The following is a 22,694-nucleotide window of genomic DNA, read 5'->3' as shown; positions in this document are numbered from 1 at the left end:
ACAGGGTCACCTGTAAGTGTACAGGGTCACCGAGAGTGTACAGGGTCACCCAGAGTGTACACAGGCCTGTAAGTGTACAGGGTCACCCAGAGTGTACAGGGTCACCTGTGAGTGTACAGGGTCACCTGTGAGTGTACAGGGTCACCCGTGAGTGCATGGTCACCAGAGTGTACAGGGTCACCCAGAGTGTACAGGGTCACCTGTGAGTGTACAGGGTCACCCGTGAGTGTACAGGGTCACTCCGAGTGTGTACAGGGCCTGTGAGTGTACAGGTCACCCAGAGTGTACAGGGTCACCCGTGAGTGTACAGGGTCACCTGTGAGTGTACAGGGTCACCCAGAGTGTACAGGGTCACCGTGAGTGTACAGGGTCACCTGTGAGTGTACAGGGTCACTCAGCGTACAGGGTCACCCGTGAGTGTACAGGGTCACCCGTGAGTGTACAGGGTCACCTGTGAGTGTACAGGATCACCTGTGAGGTACAGGATCACCTGTGAGTGTACAGGGTCACCTGTGAGTGTACAGGGTCACCTGTATGTACAGGGTCACTCCAGAGGTACAGGGTCACCCTGAGTGTACAGGGTCACCCAGAGTGTACAGGGTCACCTGTGAGTGTACAGGGTCACCAGAGTGTACAGGGTCACCCAGTGTGCAGGGTCACCAGAGTGTACAGGGTCACCCTGAGTGTACAGGGTCACCCGTGAGTGTACAGGGTCACCCTGTGAGTGTACAGGGTCACCGTGAGTGTACAGGGTCACCTGTGAGTGTACAGGATCACCGTGAGTGCACAGGTCACCTGATATGCACAGGGTCACCCGTGAGTGTACAAGGTCACCTGTGAGTGTACAGGGTCACCATAGTGTACAGGGTCACCTGTGAGTGTACAGGGTCACCTGTGAGTGTACAGGGTCACCTGTGAGTGTACAGGGTCACCTGTGGGCTCAATATAAGCATCTAACATTAACCAAACACAACACCAGTAGTGAAGATGTCAGGGTAGATAGTTACTCACCTTTTCTGGTTAAACATCAGTTCTCTGTGGAGGTTCTTTTTGTCCGAGGACTCTAGACAGGGGTTAACGAGCTTCTTGGGCATAATCAGACCCCGCCCGTCCATCCTGCCCCCCTGTCCTGGCTCTGGCTGTAGTTTCTGTTGCTCCTGATTCTCGTCGTTACTGTAGGGATAAAGGTCTTTACCGTTATTGACTACATTCTATTTAGCGGACTATATATGTTCGTTATATCCAGGTTTATGCGAAAATTCTATATATTAGAGTAAGTAAATAAGTAAATAAGAAAGTAAGTAATTAAGTAAATAAGTAAGACACTAACGAGTTGACTTGATTATTCCTCTCAACCATGGTAGTGGCTGTTGGCTTGTTTGTGTCTCTTTCTTCGTCACTGTAGTCAGGATCTGGGATCATCGCTCCATAAACAACCTCTGTGGACACACAAACAGATAATCAACATCTTCACTATTATAAGATTTTAATTATAAGACTCTAATGCACTATGTAAGTATTGAGTATTATTATAAGACTCTTAACTAATGCACTATGTAAGTCTTCACAATAAGCACTATACTAATGTGTAATAAGACCTATAATGCTTACTAACATGCTAACTGAAAATGCATATGGTTTAATTATTGTCTAAAACCACAAACGTTCCTTACACACCAATTTTATTATGCCAATTTTAATGTTTTGTACGCATCAATGTTAATATGTTAATTTCAAGCTTGTACACTTCAATTATAATATGCCAATTTTATTATCCTGATTTCCAAGTTTGCAAAAACCAATTATTTTATCCCAATTTCAATGTTTCGTTCACACCAATTTATAATATGCCAATTTTATTATCCCAATTTCAATGCCCTCTCAAGAATATCGTCTGGATACAGTTATCGTATTTCCCCAATTAATCGTCTTTAAAACGCTTGTACCTAATTCATCATAACCCTGAATTAAATAGCAATTTCATTCTTCAGTTACCAATTATATTTGTTTTAATTTTAAGTTCAAGATAAAATTCTACCAAATTTTATCTCGTAAATAATTAAGGTACAACTTCAGGTAATTAAATTTATCTCGTAACAGGTAAAATTAAATATCACACACACAATTGTGAAGTCCGCTATTGAGAGGAATTTCTACACATCTAATTACAGGTACTAATTACGTTACATAATTAATTAAGACACTGAAAACACATAGACATCTAAACAGACAAACTACTACTCATAACAAAAGCTTTAAATCACTGTACAACACCAATAATAATAATAAGATTACCTGAAGATTACACCCAGCTTATTTGTGGGATTAGGTTAGGATGATTAATCTCCAGGTGAAATAAGCTGGGGGTGTTTAATCTCCAGGTGAAATAAGCTGGGGGTGTGTTTAATCTCCAGGTGAAATAAGCTGGGGGTGTTTAATCTCCAGGAATAAGCTGGGGTGTGTTTAATCTCCAGGTGAAATAAGCTGGGGGTGTTTAATCTCCAGGTGAAATAAGCTGGGGTGTGTTTAATCTCCAGTGAAATAAGCTGGGGTGTTTAATCTCCAGGTGACCCAGAAATTAGTTCACTTTGATGGGAAATTTACGACAGAGCAAAACTTAAATAATTCTTGCAAATCTGAAGGAAAAGAGTGATTCATTATTTATTTGTTTGTTGTTTTGTTGTTTTTGTTTCTTGCTGTATTGTAAGTCCAGATCAACAGTGAATTGATTTAAAGCGGTCAGGTGGAATGAGGGAGATGGGGAAGCTTGGGAGGGGAGGTAGTGTGTGTGTGTGTGGAGGGGGTAGTGGGTGGAGGGGAGAGGGGGAGAGGGGGTAGTGGGTGGAGGGTGGTGGGTGGAGGGGGTAGTGGGTGGAGGGGGTAGTGGGTGGAGGGGGGAGGGGTAGTGTGTGGAGGGAGAGGGGGCAGTGTGTGGAGGGGGTGGTGTGTGGAAGGTAAGGGTAACGTGGGATAAATTTGCCCTGGAAATCTTACATCAAGGGTGAAGTGACAGGTGGAGGGTAGGGGTGGACAGGAAAGGGGTTGGATGAGAGGATGTGGTCGGAGCCTAGGATGTGAAATACGACATCAAAATCACTCTAAGGGTGAGATGGAGATTGGAGGGTCAGGTGGAATTTGGAGGGTGAGGTTTTGGGTGTTACCTCGGCCTGTTGCTCGAAGAAAGCGAGCTTCTCCTTGATACTTGGTACCTCCTCCACCGGGCGCGTATATACTTCTTGAGAGGCATAACTATTTACAAGAACGACCAAAACACACAAACACAAACTCGACCTTTTCTTTTCTACAATCGTATCTTCACAACAGATCTCAAAGTAATAATAATAAATATTTTTTTCTCCAATTTCCCCAAAAAATCACTGATTGTTAGTTTTCATGGAATATATATATATAAAAAATATACATTAACGCTCTTGGGGTGCAGTTACGTCTGGCCAGGAACTTGATTCAGATACCATGACAATCTTTGCTTATTTTTCCTCTTAATGCTGAAACAAGAGTATAAGAGTCTTGGTTATAAATACATATAAAGGAAGGTGTGCATGTTGTGGTTTATATAAAGGTGTATGACGTCAACATAACCTTCTCTCACCCCCACTCTCATCTACGTTAACAAAACCCTACGAGATTGGACAGGAAGAGGGTGGAGGAGGGGGTATGAGTAAGGTTTCTTTCCATACTCAAACCAGACTTAGAAAAACACAGAACCCCCCCCGCCCCCATGAGACTTCTCCTTTATATAACACACACGGTATATCGAGGTCCGTTAGATGTGACCCTCCCCTAACAGCACTGTGTATTTGTGTTCGATTAAGTAAATATTCAAGAAACGAATCAGCTGACTCATATATGTATGAAACCTAACCTAACCAAACTTAACTAAAACCTCACCCTGAAAAATATCAGTTTATAGCGAACCTTTCCTCACCTTGCCTCACCTTTCCTCACTTGTCCTCACCTTGCCTCACTTCCCTCACTCTCTGAAAGGCGGTAACTACGTCTTTCTAAACGAGATTAAGTATTTACAAGCATTTAGTTAACTCAGCAGAGGCGGCATTAGGAAGGTTTAGTGCTCACCTGTGCTCACCTGTGCTTACCTGGTTACTATAGTTAGACACCATTTATGTCCACGTCGACACACACACACACGTCACTTTTAACTAGCCCCCACTCCCTGTATAATCTTCCTTGTTATTACCTGTTCTATCACCCTAGATTATTTCACCTGATGATTAGACACCCATCCACAACTATAGCACAGGTAAATAAACACATATACTACAAATAAGATATATCAGTCTATTTACTACCTGCCAATACATAAATACAAAGTAGTTCTGTACTGTATTAACCCGTAGATACAGGGCTGTACCCCGGGGTCACGGCATTGACCTTGGTAACTAGAGGCGAATCGGGTACTTTGGATGTGAGGTGTTGTGAGCAATGATTTGTGGCTGTGATGGCTCTCTCCCTCTCTCCTCCCACACGCACACACACACACGCACACACACACACACACACCCCTCCTCCACCCACCAATTGACGTGGGGTTAAGACCAATCATTTCTGGACCTTCATTTTTAATTACCTGAAGACACGCACCACCTGTGCCCCCCACTCACTCACCCCTCTCCCTTACCTCTCCTTCCCTCACCTACCCTCTTCCCCCCTTCTCTCTCACCCAACTACCCCCCATCTGTGCTTGCAATGTACCTGCCGTTTTAGTCATTAAGGTCTAAATACAGGTAAGTGGGAGATACTAACGATAGACCACCACTACTACCACCACTACCACCAACATTCCCATGGTATCTTACAACACATACACACACACCTGTAACACACCTGTAACACACCTGTTCACAAGGTCGAAGAAAACACCTGGACGTATCTTGTATATAAATAGACTCCTCAAGACTTCCACACACACACACACACACAGGTGAAAATAATAATTAGTCAGGTATATTCTAGTCTTTACTCCCACAGCGACAGTACTTGAAGGCCACTAATTAATCCGTCACCTGAGGCCACTGTTTACCATACGAGGCATAAAGGGTGTGTCTCTGTGGCACTATTATGATATGGAAAATTCTTTATACCTGATGCAAATACTGTATGCTATCTCAATGTCTTAGTGTTTGAACCAATTGGCATTAGGTACTTGAGGTAAGTTATTTGTGTTGTTAGTGTAAGGAACATATGAAGTTTAGACCCCACTACGACCCTAACCTAACCATCACTCCAACACTACCCGCAACCACTACAAACCCCCATCACCATCACTCAACACTACCCTCCACCACCGCTCAATACTACCCTCCACCACTACAACCCCCACCACCATCACTCCAACACTACCTCCACCTGTTCACCACTCCCACCAACAACCTATCATTACTACCCCCAACACACCTCACCACTACCCCAACACTTAAATAACACCACAATACAATCACACCTACATTAAAATAACATAACAATCTGAATCAATAACAATTAAATCATCCTTGGCCAAAAGATTTTCAAAATATCCATAATTTTCACGACAAAATTCTCATATCTTTTTTCAAATTCCTTCACGTCAATAAAATACTATGGAATTTTTAAATGTAGTCTAGATTAAGTCAAGAGCTTCGAGACACGTATGCTTGCGGTAGTGGCAGCAGAAGGAGGAGGCTGGTAGTATAGTACAGAGGGGGGACAGACACACCAGCAGGAGGAGATACAAGAAATGTGTCCTTCCTCGTTGACGGTCAGACGGGTACTGACAGGGCCCCAGCCAGGTCGAGACGAGGCGAGGCAGACTTAACCCAGCCTGTGCCAGAGTCTTACTGACAGGGCCCCAGCCAGGTCGAGACGAGGCGAGGCAGACTTAACCCAGCCTGTGCCAGAGTCTTCTACGCTACTCCTAGCCCCTCCCCCCACTCACATATACACACACGCGCGCACGTACGTAACCCTCTCTTCCTCCTCTCCTTCCCTCTCTTTTCTCTCTCTCTCCATTCTCGATAACCTCTCTCTCTCTCTCTCTCTTTCTATTCTACGCATCTAGCCCCCCTCTCCCTCCTTTCCCTCACTCTCTCTTTCTATCTACGTATGTCAGCCTCCCCTTCTCCCTCCTTCCTCTCACTTTCTCTCTTCTACGCACCTCAGCTTCCCCCTCCCCCTCCCCTCCCCTTCCCCTCCTCCATCATTCAGTACACGGCCGCACATTAAGCCACATACGCGCCATGTAAACAAACTATGCACACACACACACACACACACTAATGGCTTTCCAGTTTCCTGTCCAAATAAGACAGATAGATAAATAGATAGCTAGATAGACAGCGTTCTATAGACTTAAAAAGGGATTTACTCATTATAATAGCCGCAACATTCTGGGATTACTGGTTATAAATCCTCCAGCGCCGAGGGATTTACTGCGTATAATCATCTCAATAACTCAGAGGCCACGCTAACTCCCGAGGGGATTAAGGATTTCAAATAACGGATGGGATTTACGAATAAGATATAATTAATCAATGCTTAGGGATTTAGGGGCAATAAATCACTCAAAATCGTGGGATTTATTGACTGTTTTACCTCGATGACGAGGGATTACCGGATTTACGGCATAGTTTCTAGAGGCCATGAAGTCACGAGGGTCTAGAGGTCACACGAGGGTCTAGAGGTCACACGGGGGTCTAGAGGTCACACGAGGGTCTAGAGGTCACACGGGGGTCTAGAGGTCACACGAGGGTCTAGAGGTCACACGGGGGTCTAGAGGTCACACGAGGGTCTAGAGGTCACACGGGGGTCTAGAGGTCACACGAGGGTCTAGAGGTCACACGGGGGTCTAGAGGTCACACGAGGGTCACGAGGTCACAAGGGGGTCTAGAGGTCACGAGGTCACTATATATAAACAATAAACAGTTAGGATATTCATAGAGTCGGTGAGGATTAGTGAGGGAGACGATAATTGCTCTGAGGGGAGAGAGGTGGAGGGGGACGAAGGAGGGATGGGATGAGGAGGAGGGGGATTGAGGAGAGGAGGGGGGATGGCAGAGAGAGGGACAGAGGAAGTGGAACACGGAGGGAGACAGAGACATGGATGAGCGAGAGATAGCAAGGTAGGTCACGGCATGTCCCCCACCCCCCTACAAGAAGGAGGAGGAGGAGAGGAAGAAGAGAGAGGAAGATAGGCTTAAAGAGGAAGCGGTTAAGAGGGATAAAGATGGTTTAGAACAAGTGAAGAGGAAGAGGGAGGGAGGTTGAAGGGGGGGAAGGAGAAGGATGGAGGGAGGGGGGTAGGGGAGACTGGAGGAGGGGGGGTAGGGGAGACTGGAGGAAGGGGGGAAAACCAAAGAATAGACGATGATAACGAGGAAGTGGTGGAGTGGTGGTGAAGGGTTGGCCAAATGTGGGTTCAAACAATAGTCATGATTAGCTGTATGGATCCAAGGTCTAAAGTGTGTGTCAAGTTCGAATCCCACTTCCGAACCCCTTTATGGAGAGTCTGGATGTATGCATTCAAGTATGGGAGTTAGGTTCGAATCCCAATACCGAACCCGTGAATCTGAACCCTTACTACTCTACTTGACAAACATCAACACAGCGTTTGTATGTCACGGTTGGGAAGAAGAAGAAGAAGAAGAAGGAAGAGGAAGAGAAGTCATGCATTCACAGTGGGATAAACTCAGGCATTAAGAGACAGACAGACACACACAGATAAGACTATTGTGAGGACTTAATGCACTCAGAAGCCCTACAACACACACACACACACACAAGGAGACATTTCTTTCCTGATATTTGCATGAGAAGACTTGCAACATACACCAAAATCCAAAATCCCAAACGACCAATTGTGACAAGTTAGTTTCTTCCTTTCACGAAAAACTAATACAAATTACGAGTTTATTTTGTATTTTACGAATATTTACAACAATTTATTCACTTTACTGATTTTCAACCAATTCTGAAATTTGGGTAGATTACAGCAATCAGATTCGACCACTAATGACTCTACCTGACCTCTCACCTGGACCTCACCTGACTCTCACCTGGACCTGACTTAGAACTCTCTCTACTACCCCTTAGGAGCTACCACACGCCCTAGCCACGCCCACACGCCTCCTAGCAGCTGGGATTCGATAAGGCTTCACGACTTCGGGTTAAATATGGTGAGTGAAGCCTTGAGTGAAGCCTTGACATTGGAAGCCTTGACATTGGAAGCCTTATGAGTGAAGCCTTGTAGAATGAAGCCTTGTAGAGTGAAGCCTTACGAGCACGAGACACCTGCCTGACCCAACGCAAGTCCGCAGGTAAATGGATTTTTATTAATACATATATGCCTTTGTTTACAAGGGGAGGTCACGAGGTCAAGGTCACTGTGGTTAATCTGAATCTGTATACCTCTTCCCCCTTCCCTTTCCACCCCTCCCTCCTCTTCCACCCCCCACCACCACCCCTCCCTCTCCCCCCACCACCAAACACAAATAAATTACAAAATACAAAAAACTCTCAGACAAATATTCTCACTTTGATCAAATACCACAAAATTAATTTACATTTATATAACTAATTAAATATAAATATAATTCTCTTTTCGGGGGTGGGGGTGAGGGGGGTTGGGGGTGAAGGGGGGGTGGGGATGAGGGGGGATGAGGGGGAGGTCATAAAAATTATTCACTGCAAAAATTCCATGACTGTAGTTCCAAATTTTGCCGCTATAGTGGATGCAGCGCTGATCAATTATTTAAGGTTATTTGGTTAGGTTAGGTTATCATTAACGTGGTAAGTGAACTGGACTAACGAGGTCATACAATCGTTCGTTAAATTTCTCGTTGTTGGAAATAATTCATCCGTGAAGAACTGTTAACATGTTGCTAACTCCCTAACTCTCTCTCTCTCTCTCTCAAGCCCACATCCTCACTCCCTCACTCTCTCTCTCTCACACACACACGTACATCCTCCCTCTCCCTCTCCCTCTCTCTCTCTCTCTCTCTCACACACACACCAGCTGCCACGTACAACTGTCATCTCTCTCTCTCTCCTAACTCATCACACTTTCCGCAGGTGTAATTTTCACTTTCCATTATGAGTGTTGCAAATCATCGTCATTATGCCAATTTTATTAAGGCGACGGAGTAGTTAACATGAGTCAGTTCAGGCGAGTCGGTTCAGGTGAGTCAGTTCAGGCGAGTCGGTTCAGGTGAGTCAGTTCAGGCGAGTCGGTTCAGGTTAGTCAGTCCAGGTGAGTCAGTCCAGGTGAGTCAGTTCAGGTGAGTCGGTTCAGGTGAGTCAGTTCAGTCAAGTCAGGAGATGATAACCAAACTCGGGTCAAGAAAGTGCCACGCGGAACATGACGTGACAGTATCCTCGCGTGACAGTCATTCACAGTGCACCACGCTCGATAATATGGCCGCCCTTGTACTTCCCTTAACTACTTTCCGTACCACGTAGAGTAACACAGGCGTCTAAGTTACATTAAAATCAACCGGCACTTTCCTTAAATACTTTCCTTACTCGTGGTAATACTACGGCCTCTTGGTACTTTCTTAGGTACTGTCTATTAATCCTCAGGTATCCTAGTACTGCTCAAGAGTGTCTTATACTTTCCAACACTACTTTCCTTACTCCGGATAATACTCAGTTCTCTTGGTACTTCCCTAAGCAGTTTAGTACTTTCTTTTACCACTTCCACTATTTTAAGTAATCCCAAAGTGTCCTAGTACTTCCCGAGGCAGTATCCAGTACTTCCCTCCATTACTTTCCCGACAGTGCCACAGTGCCAAGCCCTAACGTTAATGTTGAATGGCACTGAACATAAGTGGGGGCCTCTCTCTCTCTCTCTCTCTCCCCCCTCTCTCTCTCTCTCTCTCTCTCTCTCCACCGTGACTAAACCAACCAGAATCATTTCTTGTACCGAATTACACATTGATTCATGCCGAGTTATGTCGAATAATTCCGAGAACTCAAAGTGACTCATCTGACCGAATCATTAGAGCGAGTTGCAGCTATGGCGTCACCCCCCCACCATTAACTGAGTCACTCGAATCAGTAGCCAGTGTGTGGTGTTGTGTATGTTGGTGTGACAGAGAGAGAGAGAGAGAGAGAGAGAAAACAACATTCATAAAAAAACACACACACACACACAAAAACACACACACGACACAGACAGACACAGACAGAAACAGACAGAAAGACAGACACTCCTCTCCATCATTACACAAGACAATGGTGGACCAGATGTTTCTACCACCCACCACCACTAACAACAGACCTTAAGAGGAAGGTGACCTATTAATGGTTTAAAAACGTTCTCACAAACCACTAAATAAATACCTTTCACTTTTTAGATACGTAAGTGTTTTTTGGTACACACTGTAGAGTTGACTTTCACACTGTGGGTTCCCTACTGTGTGTGTGTGGTGGGGGGGTGGAGGATGAATGGAGGATGATCAGCTGGTGACCAAAACAATAATAATGCCACGTGGTGTTGTGTTGATGTGGTTTCTCTCTCTCTCTCTCTCTCTCTCTTTCATACATAGCCACGTCGATACATTACGCACACACACACACACACGTAGACCACTCAGACACATTCACCAAACAGATGTTGGGTACCTTAGGGAAATTCCTCCTCCACACACACACACACGGGCGCGCGCCATTCACTACTGACTAAAAATTTATGACAATGACATTTTTTTTACGTTTAGGGAAAAGTATTGAATAGGAGTGACTGCTTCTGTGTATAAACCAGCCTCCACGCCTCATTACCTGCACACACTTCATTATTACCTGCACACTTCATTATTACCTGCACACTTCATTACTACCTGCACACTTCATTACTACCTGCACACTTCATTACTACCTGCACACTTCATTACTACCTGCACACTTCATTACTACCTGCACACTTCATTACTACCTGCACACTTCATTACTACCTGCACACTTCATTATTACCTGCACATGCACACTTCATTACTACCTGCACACTTCATTATTACCTGCACACTTCCATTATTACTCTGCACACTTCATTATTACCCACACTTCATTATTACCTGCACACTTCATTATTACCTGCACACTTCATTACTACCTGCACACTTCATTACTACCTGCACACTTCATTACTACCTGCACACTTCATTACTACCTGCACACTTCATTATTACCTGCACACTTCATTACTACCTCTTACCTCATTACTCATCACTACTCACTATCATCACGAACATGCAGTAATATGAGTCAGGTGAATATGATGTACCCCCTCTCTCACCCCCTCCCACTCATAGTCCCCCCTCCCTCTCTCTCACCCCCTCACACACCTCCCCTTCTCCTCACACACCTCCCTTTCCCCCACACACCCCTCTCCTCAGTAGGGGGTCGGAGAAGTAGGGGGAGGGAAGGAGAGGTATAGGGAGGGGGGGGGGGAAATTATCACGTTGAGAGGGGCTTCTATATATTTAGAGGCACAGCAAGAGAGCTAGGGATATCGAAACCAACAAAAGGCAGTTCCAAGAGGCCGATATACTCCATAGGATCTTGGTAATTAAGGTAAAGCCGGATAGCCATTGTACTACCAGGCCCCAGTTCGCCTAACACGACCCCTTGCCTACACTCTCCCATATCCCGAGTACATAATATTAATGCAGGTACGAATAACGATATCCTATACCTCTTAATTAATGGTCTATAGTGAATATATTATGCAGGTGTATTTATTAACACCTGATTATGACTTACAATTATTTTAACACAGACTCGTCAGATAAATACAGCAACACATATAACTTCTGCAGTGGTCGGGAGAAGGGTGTGACCCCCACCTGCACAGATAGTTGTTTTAGCTACTGTACATAATACTTCCGAATGCAGGAAACAGAACAAGCTCCCCCATCTCCCAGCTGCCCTTACCCATGACCCAGGACATGCAGGTGGTCGACGTATTTCTGTCAGGAAGGAGGTCCCCTGCCAACCTCCTGACCTCCTTCTCGTCGCTACAACTACCGACTCACACGTCATCACACTAAAATGTTTGTCCCTTAACACTGTCAATGACTGTGTGCCTCCCTCCACCCCCCCTACCACAGCACAGTAGCCGTCACCAGCACAGTCCCCAGCCGTCACCAACACCCCTCCCCCCACCCCCTACACAGCACAGTCCCCAGCCGTCACCAACACCTCCCTCCTCCACCTCCTACCACAGCACAGTCCCCATGTCACCAACACCCCTCCTCCTGACCAAATATCCCTACCCCCCTTACACTTCTCCAATCAGCAGGTGACGTCAGGTGTGATCAGTACAGTTCAGATGACCCTCCCAGAGTTAACAGTGACCTTGGTGGGGGTCACACACACACACGTTTTATCAGTCAGATAGCCAGTATGGCACACATATAGCTGACTAAAGCAGCTAAAATATCCTAAATAACAGACAGACAGAGAGACGCAACCTCAAAGTAGCATACGAGGCGAGGTACAATTACACAAAGAACGAGAGAGAGAGAGAGAGAGAGAGAGAGAAATGCATGTACAAAGAAGAAGAATGTGAAACAAGATCAATGTGTGTGTGAGAGAGAATCAGGACAGAGGAAATATGAGTAGCGGTTCTGACTTCCTTCCTCTCTCTCTCCTTCCCTACCTCTCTCTCTCTCTCCCTGTCTGACCTAGATACTGTGGCAGGCTTCTCTTTCACGCCATCCAGTCATTCATTCAACCAGTCACACAGTTATCTAAGTTAACGATCTTCCTTCCCCCACCACCTTCCCCACCACCCCCATAACCTTCCCCCCCCACCCCTATAACCCCCACAACCTTCCCCATAGCCTTCCCCCACCACCCCCATACCCTAATATCCATGACTATTGATCCAAATGTGTAGTACAAGTCAGCTGTGGTTGGGGGGGTGGGGGGGTGGGGTGGGTGGGAGGGGCCAGTCTGATGCGTCTATCTGTCCTAATTGACGGCATTTTGTGTGTTTCTGTCTCATTTACTATCTGTCTAACACACACACACAGTCAATACGATCCATATCCTCAATATATTTCCGGGTTGGATATTGTCGTTCTCCACTACACAACCCTCGCGTCTACTGCACCCAAATTTAATGACAAAAATATCCCCCCTCTCTCCCTCACCCACCTCCCTCCCTCACTACCAGTACCACCTCCATCTCCTCCTCCTCCATCCTTCCTCACCAGGGCCAGAGGCTTTCCCTACGTGGGTGGTAATTTTCACTCTCACTCTCCTGCTGGTGGGGGTGAGGGGGGAGGGGGTAAGGGGGGAGGGGGGGGTGGAGTCGTGGTCACACATTATGCAACCACGTGGCGCGCCTTGCACGTGTCCAACCGCGGTACGTCAGTGTGTGTGTGTGTGTGTGTAATACAGTACACAGACAGGTGTTCTTCCTCATCACTTACAACTGTCAACAAAATTCCCTTTCACTCCCCCCGTCTTCCCCTTCACCCTCCTCCCCCTCCCCCTCCTCCCCAACATTCCTCACCATAGTATAACAAACACTGTAATAATCATCTTCTGGGGCCTATTACAACTGGGACCCATTAGGTAAAATATACCTCGAGTCTCTGTACAATTAAGACGCCATTAAACAACCCGGATATTGGGCTGTAAACAAAGTGACGTCATCAGTAAATAAGGAGTGACGTCATCAAAAAGAAGCCATCATCAGGTGTTTCGACCCAGGTAAACACGACAGGGGTTTATTTACATCATTAACAGGTGTGTAAGGTGGGGGACTAATGAGGGAGCTTACCTGTTGTCTCTCTCTCTCTCTCTCTCTCTCTCTCTCTCTCTCTCTCTCTAGCTGCTGACACTACTATGCTCCTGCGGCCTCGTCAGCACCTATGACTAATGAGATACAATCCAAGGCTGTTTACCTGTAGACGACCTCGTGTGTGTGTGTGTGTGTGTGTGTGTGTGTGTGTGTGTGTGTGTGTGTGTGTGTGTGTGTGTCCTTCAGTAAAGACAAACATTAAACCACTTCAACCCTCCCCCACCCCCACAAAATGGCGTCAAAATTATACAGAGACTCCAAGCGTGGAAAAAAAATTGCCTCGGTTACGGGTAATAAATCAACATTAGTAAGAACACGGCCGGGAACAGGGACCAACATTGGCTCGGGAAATGACACAATATGACGGAGAGAGAGAGAGAGAGAGAGAGAGAGAGAGAGAGAGAGAGAGAGAGAGAGATTGTCCTTCACGCACTTGTTAACACCCTGACAACATTATGACTCCCTGTCGTGACGTCACCTCATCTAGAGTACAAACCGTGACGTCATCAATATTTTGGTTGTGACGTCACTGATATTTACGCCATACAGGGCTCTTCATACTTTTAACTGTGACGTCACTTCCATAGACAGAGTAATAATAACAGAAGTAGACAGGAGACAAGCGAGACAGAAGAACAACAGACAGAGATAAGGAGATAGACAGAAGGAGAGAGGAGGAGGGAGGGGAGGAGAGGGGAAGGGGGGGTGATAGTTGACGTCTGTACTGCATAATATTATCTGTTTACCACACACACACATCAACAACACCCATACACACACGTATCAGTAACACCCCTCCCCCCCCCATATACATCCTGTATACCCGTATAAGGTAACCGCGAGAACATGGGGGGAGGAGGGGGGAAGGTGGGGGAGGAGGAGGTGGATGCGGGGAGAAGGAGGGGGTGAAGGAGGTGGGGGAGTTGCTGCCTGTCCCCATCACACACACACACAAGATGCCACAATATCCTCTGACCTCTTGAAACACACTATATCGTCACTATATCGTCCGGTATTTCGTAAATGGCACTCAACATCCTCTAGAGTGCCTCGCTTGGCACTCTTGACCTATCACGACATGCCCTTCAGTGCCCCCCCGCCCCCAAGAGAGGGTTATACCCACTCGGTACCCAGCTGCTATGCCCAACCTTACCCACTGTGGTGATGGTGGTGGTAGTGATGATGATGGTGGTGGTAGTGATGATGATGATGGTGGTGGTAGTGATGATGATGATGGTGGTGGTAGTGATGATGATGGTGGTGGTAGTGATGATGATGACGGTGGTAGTGATGATGATGGTGGTGGTAGTGATGATGATGGTGGTGGTAGTGACGATGGTGGTGGTGGTAGTGACGATGATGGTGGTGGTAGTGATGATGATGACAATACTCCAGCCTCCCCCTTTAGTCACACCTTCGCCGCCATTTTATTACCTTAAAATTAACCCTAATAACTTGTGGGCTGCTGCTTCTGTTCGGATAGCACCTCCTATCCGCGAGTCTGGCGTAGAAACATCTTGCACTTGGTCCCATCCCACCAGAGGTTGTGAACACTACAGGAGTGAAGCTGCCTTGATCAACGTTCTGAATTCTCTCCCCGTATGCCCTTATCGTGTCGTTCTCGTTCCTCCTGTGTGCAGCATCGAGAGCTAAGTTACGGTGACATGCGGCCATGGGATCAAATATCCTGATGTCGAAGAAGGCTCGCTGTCCCCGCGTCCAGAATCCTCGAGCACTGACGTCAACACGGGCTTCGTTGGATGTGTTTGAAGTCCTATGTTGGAAATTCTCACCGTCCAATGGAAGGAGGGTCGGTTCTACCCTGACATCACGGCAGATTTCCTTCAACTGTTTGCTGTGAGATCCTTACTTCGTCATGCCTCATGCATATGAAGCCCCCTTTCTTGCACACCATGGCGTGATCGACTACTACTACTACTACTACTACTACTACTACTACTACTATTACTACTACTACTACTACTACTACTATTACTACTACTACTACTACTACTACACACACTCACTACAACTACTACTAAAAAAAATATATAATAATAATAAAAATAATAATAACAATAAATACTTCAAGTGCAAGAAGGTTGTACTTGAAGTGGCAACAGCAAGCCGAGGAGGACCTGTCAAGTGTTACTCAAGTGTAAGAAGACACACTTGACACACACACACACTTGACACACACAAACAAACACACACAAAATATCAAGACGAGTTGGTACAGAGAGAGAGAGAGAGAGAGAGAGAGAGAGAGAGAGAGAGAGAGAGAGAGAGAGAGAGAGTGTGAAAGTATATGTGTGTGTGTGTGTGTGTGTGTGTGTGTGTGTGTGTGTGTGTGTGTGTGTGTGTGTGTGTGTGAGGTGTGTGTGTGTGTGTGAGGTGTGTGTGTGTATTTCCAGCCAGATAACAAACACATGACCCATCCACCACCATCATCAACAACAAGAGCAGTAAGGGCTATTATTATATCCCAAAACCTTATGCTTATTAACCTTATCATTTACTCTAGCTTGGCATTGTCTTGCTCCCCGTTGGTGTTACTTCAAGGTCGTTATTCTCTCTCTCTCTCTCTCTCTCTATCTCCATCCTGTTTCTCTCTCTCTCTCTCCATTCCTCTCTCTCACCCTACCCCTCCGACCTCTAATAGGCCTAACCCCCTTCCCCTTCCTCTTCCCCTTCCTCCTCCACATACCCCCCTCGCCTCCCCGTCTCTCAGCTTTCAATAATAGACACGTGAGAAGTCTCGATCTGAATTAAAACTTCACATAGGCCTACACTTAATTATACAGCCTACCCCCCCACCCCTCTCTCTCCCCCAAGCCTCCCTTCCTTAGGTTAGGATGCAGTGGGTTGGGGGTGGGTTGTGTGTGGATTGGGTGTGGGTTGGGTGTGGGTTGCATTGCACTTGATAATTTAGGCTAAGAGACATTCCATGAACGCCTCCTTTACCACACACACACACACGCCCACACTCAACCTCCCCCCCCCACACACTCACGCACACTAAAACACTTTGCGGGAACAGGATGACGTCACTGACCTTGATCTTGCTCCCGGATAGGCCTATTGATTGGCTGGTGTGTTATTTATAGGCGCAGCGATAGGCCTATGGTGGTGATGTTGCAGCTGTTATCTCTCATAGTCTGACTGATGTGTAGTCAAGTTTTTTGTATATAGTAAACTAACTTGACCTAACTTACCTTAACCTAACCCTACCATAACCTAACCTAACCCTACCATAACCTAACCCTACCCTAATCTAACCCTACCATAACCTAACCCTACCCTAATCTAACCTAAGCAGTAAGGAAGCGCTATTAGAGATTAAATTAAGACTGGATTTATGTCACCTATGCCCGGAGGAGGGAGTGTGCGTGTGATGGTCAGCTTGTGTTAAGTAGTGACGATCGCGGAGCATTTTCTTTCCTCACCAGATAGACAGACAGACAGACAATAGTGGCAGAGAGAAAGTGTGGCCTTCCTTCTCTCTCTCTCTCACTGTCACACACACGCACACACAGACAGCCACAGTAATACGTCCACACACAAATACACAAAGATCTACATACATACGTTAAGCACTGATTATCCACCACACACCTGGTCTTACCCCCACACACCTGGTTTACAAAGGGAAAATCTTGTCTAACAAATCTGCTAACGTTTTTTAGGAAAGTCTTCGAGGTAGTAGATAATGACGAAAATTACGATGTTATTTACTTAGACTTTAGCAAAGCGTTTGACAGAGTACCGCATCAGAGGCTTCTGAGAAAAATTAAGGCTCATGGTATCGAGGGGAAAGTTTTAAATTGGATAAAATCATGGCTCACCGATAGAACGCAGAGGGTCAGCGTAGATGGTGTTAAATCTGAGTGGGGCTGTGTAACCAATGGGGTTCCCGAGGGGTCAGTACTAGGCCCACTCTTGTTCATAATCTACATAAACGATGTAGATACTGGGATCAGCAGTGACATAAGCAAGTTTGCGGATGACACCAAAATAGGGCGGCAGATTAATTGAGGGCAGGATGCAAATGCATTACAGGAGGATCTAAATAAACTGCAGGGGTGGCCTGAAAAATGGCAAATGAAATTCAACACCAGCAAGTGCAGCGTACTTAATATTGGAAGAACAAATACTGATAGTGTATACAGCCTTAACAACATCAACCTAGAGAAGTCGACTTGTGAAAGAGACCTAGGGGTACTTGTAAGCCCGGACCTACAGCCTAGAAAACAGTGCGTTAATGTTCGAAATAAGGCAAACAGAGTATTGGGTTTTATATCTAGAAGTGTAAGTAACAAGAGTGCAGAGGTCTTATTGCAACTATATCTTGCGCTAGTCAGGCCGCACCTCGATTATGCGGTTCAGTTCTGGTGCCCCTATTATAGAATGGATATAAATTCACTGGAGTCGATGCAGCGAAGAATGACAAAAATGATTCCGGGACTTAGAAACCTTCCATATCAGGATAGGTTAAAGAAACTAAACTTGCATTCCCTAGAAAGACGAAGAGTACGGGGAGATATGATAGAAGTATTTAAGTGGGTGAAAGGAATCAATAAAGGCGATATAGATAAACTTTTTATAATATCCGAGCAGGATAGGACTCGGAGCAACGGATTCAAGTTGGATAAGTTTAGGTTTAGGAGGGAGATATGAAGAAACTGGTTCACAAATAGGGTGGTGGACGAGTGGAACAAGCTTAGCAACTTTGTAGTAAGTGCTGGAACTCTGGAAAGTTTCAAAAGGGAGGCTAGATAGATTCATGGATGATAGAGAGTGGTAGTAACTCTCGACAGGAGCTGCCATGCACAGGCCAACCGTCCTATTGCAGACTCCTTATTTTCTTATGTTCCTACACTAACACCTCATTGATCAACACGTTTTGTCGAGGTTACACACACACACACACACACTTCCGCCATCCATAACACACACAGGAAGTTACTCTATATTATGATCACGTGAAGATTAGCTTAGCTTAGGCTAGGCTAGGTTAAATACCCCAGCTTATTTAACACTCAAACGTAAATATATAAGCATCTCACTAAGCGTATATTTTAACCTAGACCCAGTAACCCACAAGAAGTCGCCTTACCACCCCCTGCAGCACCACGTATAAAAAAACTTGTCCCACAACAATTTCACTTCCATGTTAGTTTTTACATCTAGAAGAATGTGAACCCAAATTTCCACCTTTCGTTTTATACTGTCAGTGATTTCTGCGTGTATAAAGAAATCATCTTTCATTTTTCATGCATAATTTTTTTTATTTTTAAATAGTGAAAAATATCATATAGCCGCCATTTTATATTCCTCCGCTATGATGACCCTATAATTTGGCGTAAAGGTAAATTATATTGACAATACTTCCTACTGCATCCTTGACCTATAATCGGGTAGTGTTTTGATCAGTTTTTAGGTACAAGGTTAATATATAATTACAGAAAATAATCCCAAATGTTTCTGAAGTCATTAAAGTATTTTTTTTTCAGATGGAGAAAATTCATTGTTAGTTTTATGTAGGTTATGTTTAGGTTAGGTTAGGTTATTGAGGCGACGGGGCTGGGTCGTGTGTAAGTAGTGTACATCGCGGCTTACTATTGCCACCACTACCACCCCCAGTTCCTCCTCCACCACTAGCTCCTCCTCCTTCACCACCACCAGTTCCTCCTCCACCACCACCAGTTCCTCCTCCACCACCACTAGCTCCTCCTCCTCCAGCACCGGTTATCCTCGAGGCTGTGCGGTGGTCACGTCTCTTATACAACCCCAGGTGACACACTACTACTACCACTACTTTACTGTCACTGAGAATCATGTATGACGATCATCCAGCTGTGATACAATGATACGAGTTATTAAGGATGTCACCTACAGGTTCGTTGGTGAGTTCTAAGGTGACTAAAGAGGCCGATACGGGACCGGCAGGGTTGTCCACAGATGTTGCACATGTGGAGGGCTACATCTAGTGCAGGAGGGGCGGCAGCAGCGTCTTTCCGGCGTTGGCACTTGTCTGCCTCGCTCTGCAGTCGGGCTAACTCGAAAGTATTGACACCTTCTTGTGTGGTGCTCCTCCAAGGGTTACGGTGTGGAGTAATCGTCTCCCAGGTGAGGCGGTCGATATGGCACTTTTTCAGGTTTGTCTTAAGACTATCCTTATACCTCTTCAGTTGCCCACCAGCGTTACGTTTACTATTCGTTAGATGACTGTAAAATAGCTGCTTTGGCTGTCTACTGTCGTCCAGGCGGGTAACATGGCCAGTCCAGCGTAGTTGTTCAGGGATAATGGTAGCCTCGATGCTCCTCCAGTTGGTGTCAGCGAGAATACCGGCATTTGTTCTCTTGTCTTCCCACACACACACATACACGACCCCCCCGTGACTCACCCTCCAAGAATTCCCTGACGGTTAGGTCTACAACACCCGAAACAACCCTGAACCCTGAAGCGAGACATGAGTCATACATCAACACTGAACCTATTGACACCCTGAACCCTAAATAATGAGCCCCTGAACCCTTGTAGTGGAAAATGAGTTACGTATCGAAACCCTGAACCTTAAATAATGAACCTCTGAACCCTTGTAGTGGGAAATGAGTCACGTATTGAAACCCTGAACCTTAAATAATGAACCCCTGAAGCGAGAAATAAATCATGTTTCGAAACCCTGAACACCTGAACCAAAAAAAAAAAAGTCATATATTTAAAATTATAAGACCTGATTTTTTACTAATACCTAACCTAACCACATAAATATACAAATCCCTTCCTTGACCTATATACATCATACACACAGGTAGGTAAAGAAGATACAGGTGTATATATATATAAATGTCTCTACCAAACCAAGAGTAATTATATAAACAAATACAGATAAGATTACCCTTAATTATTATAAACACCAATAACTATAACACCACTGTACCTATAAGAACACCTGTAATTAGTATACTCACCACTGTAATGGCAGGTAAGGGCAATACACTCTGTTCTGCACGGGCAGGTGTGCTGATCTTACCTGTGGGGAGGTGAGAGGTGAGAGATGCTAATGGTGGTGAGGGAATAGTTGTAGTAATAATAGTAGTTGTTGTTGTAGTAGTAGTGGTAGTAGTAGTAGTAGTGGTAGTAACAATAATAATAATAATAAAATAATAATAATAATAATAATAATATCCCATGAAGGAGAAAGACAAAGAAGAAGAAAGAAGAAGGAAGAAGCAAGAAGAGGAAGAAGAGAAGAGGAATGAGGAGGAGTTGCTTACAAATAACAATGGTAAGTTAGACCACAAAACAAAACCTTGTATTGGCAACACTTCGACACGGCCATGGGGGGGGGGAGGAGGGAGAAGGTGAAGGAGGAGGCGGGAGGTGGGGAGTGAGGTAGGGAGGAGGGAGGTGAGGGGGGGGGTGATTGAGGTAGTGAGGTAGGGAGGCAGGGAGGTGGGGAGGCAGGGATAGGTGATGAGGTGGGTGAGGAGGAGGTGGGGAGGGAGGGGGGAGTGGGTAGGGTGGGAGGCAGGGGAGGTGGGGAGGAGGGGTAGGGTGGGGGGGGGTGGGGGTGGGGTGGGGAGGTGGGAGGTGAGGTGGGGTGGGGAGAGGGAGGTAGGGGGGAGTGGAGGTGAGGTGGGGAGGGGGGAGGTGGGGAGTGTGTGTAGGCAGGGGGTGGGGGGGGGGTGAGGGGGGAGGGAGGCAGGGAGGTGGGGGCAGGGAGTGGGGTAGAGGGAGGTAGGAGGTGGGGAGGGTGGGTGGGGTGGGGAGTGAGGTGGGGAGGTGGGGAGTGGGGTGGTGGGGTGGGGAAGGGGGAGGTGGGGAGGGCAGGGTGGGGTAGGTGAGGTGGGGAGTGGGGGGTGGGGGGAGGTGGGGTGGGGTGGGGAGGTAGGGGGAGGGGTGGGGGTGGGGGTGGGGTGGGGAGTGGGGGAGGTGGGGGTGGGGTGGGAGTGGGAGGTGAGGGGAGGGGGTGGGGAGGCAGGGGTGGGGTGGAGGTGGGGGGGGAGGTGAGAGGGGGGGGGGCAGGAGAGAGGTGAGGTGGGGAGGCAGGGTGAGGTGAGAGTGAGGTAGGGAGCAGGAAGGGAGGGAGGGAATCAAACAACCATGTCGGGGTTAATTAGGTAACATAAGGAACTGTATTGTAGATCATCTGTAACTGTACCTGTAATTGAGCCTGTACCTGTATGTCTACCTGTACTAGTATTTGCACCTGGACCACGTGACTATCCTTAATGAACAAGATTCGTGACAATATGAAAACATAACGAAACATATTGCCATTGTCTTACATAATGGCCCATATACACAAGGTCAAACGCCACTATAACTCTCCTTTTATGACCCTTGGCAGCCGTCCCACACCCATGACGTCACGGCTATAAACCCAACCAATGACGTCACGGCTATAAAACCCAACCAATGACGTCACCGGGCAATGATCAACTCTGGAGAATGTGTCCTACCAATAGTCGACTCCTCAATTATGACGTCATTCATTAAAGTCACGCGGATTGGATAAATGTAGTAATAACGTCAACCAATGAGTAAGTACCCTAGAAATGACGTCAAATAATCAGAAAATACCCTAGTAATGATGTCAACCAATGAAGAAGTACCCTAGCAATGACGTTGACCTAGCAATAACCACCAACCAATAAAAAACACCCTAGTAATGACGTCACCTCAGCCATACCCATCAACCAATGAGAGAGTACCCTGACCATGACGTAACACCCACCAATCACGATATAGAAACGATAACAGGAGTGACGTAGAGATAACGATAACATTCTTTACGATATTAATACCGACTTATATTGGATTAGGAGGCGATAGAGTGAGAGAGACGAATATATTATTAAATCTCTC

At 46.1% G+C, this 22,694-nt stretch overlaps 1 protein-coding gene across 3 annotated transcripts in view; it reads right to left on the bottom strand.

Moving 5' to 3' along the window:
• Positions 1-981: 981 nt before the first annotated feature.
• Positions 982-22,694, bottom strand: part of LOC121855144 (probable serine/threonine-protein kinase DDB_G0282963) — a 72,567-nt gene continuing 50,854 nt past the window's right edge. For 2 of the 3 annotated variants that reach the window (XM_042350012.1, XM_042350013.1), the window contains 2 exons: positions 1,331-1,439; positions 982-1,173 (listed from right to left, as the gene is read on the bottom strand). In XM_042350012.1, the coding sequence (XP_042205946.1) occupies positions 1,008-1,173; positions 1,331-1,439 (275 nt within the window). In that variant the 3' untranslated portion in view covers positions 982-1,007. Of the gene's footprint in view, positions 1,174-1,330; positions 1,440-20,794; positions 20,857-22,694 lie in introns of all 3 variants that reach the window. The other variant, XR_006086721.1, reaches the window with a different exon arrangement.

Source organism: Homarus americanus, unplaced genomic scaffold (assembly GCF_018991925.1).
Source record: "Homarus americanus isolate GMGI-L3 unplaced genomic scaffold, GMGI_Hamer_2.0 scaffold57563, whole genome shotgun sequence".
NCBI classification, from domain to species: Eukaryota; Metazoa; Arthropoda; class Malacostraca; order Decapoda; family Nephropidae; genus Homarus; species Homarus americanus.
The sequence above is the reverse complement of the archived record's forward strand: the minus strand, read 5'-3'. Positions and strand labels throughout refer to the sequence as shown.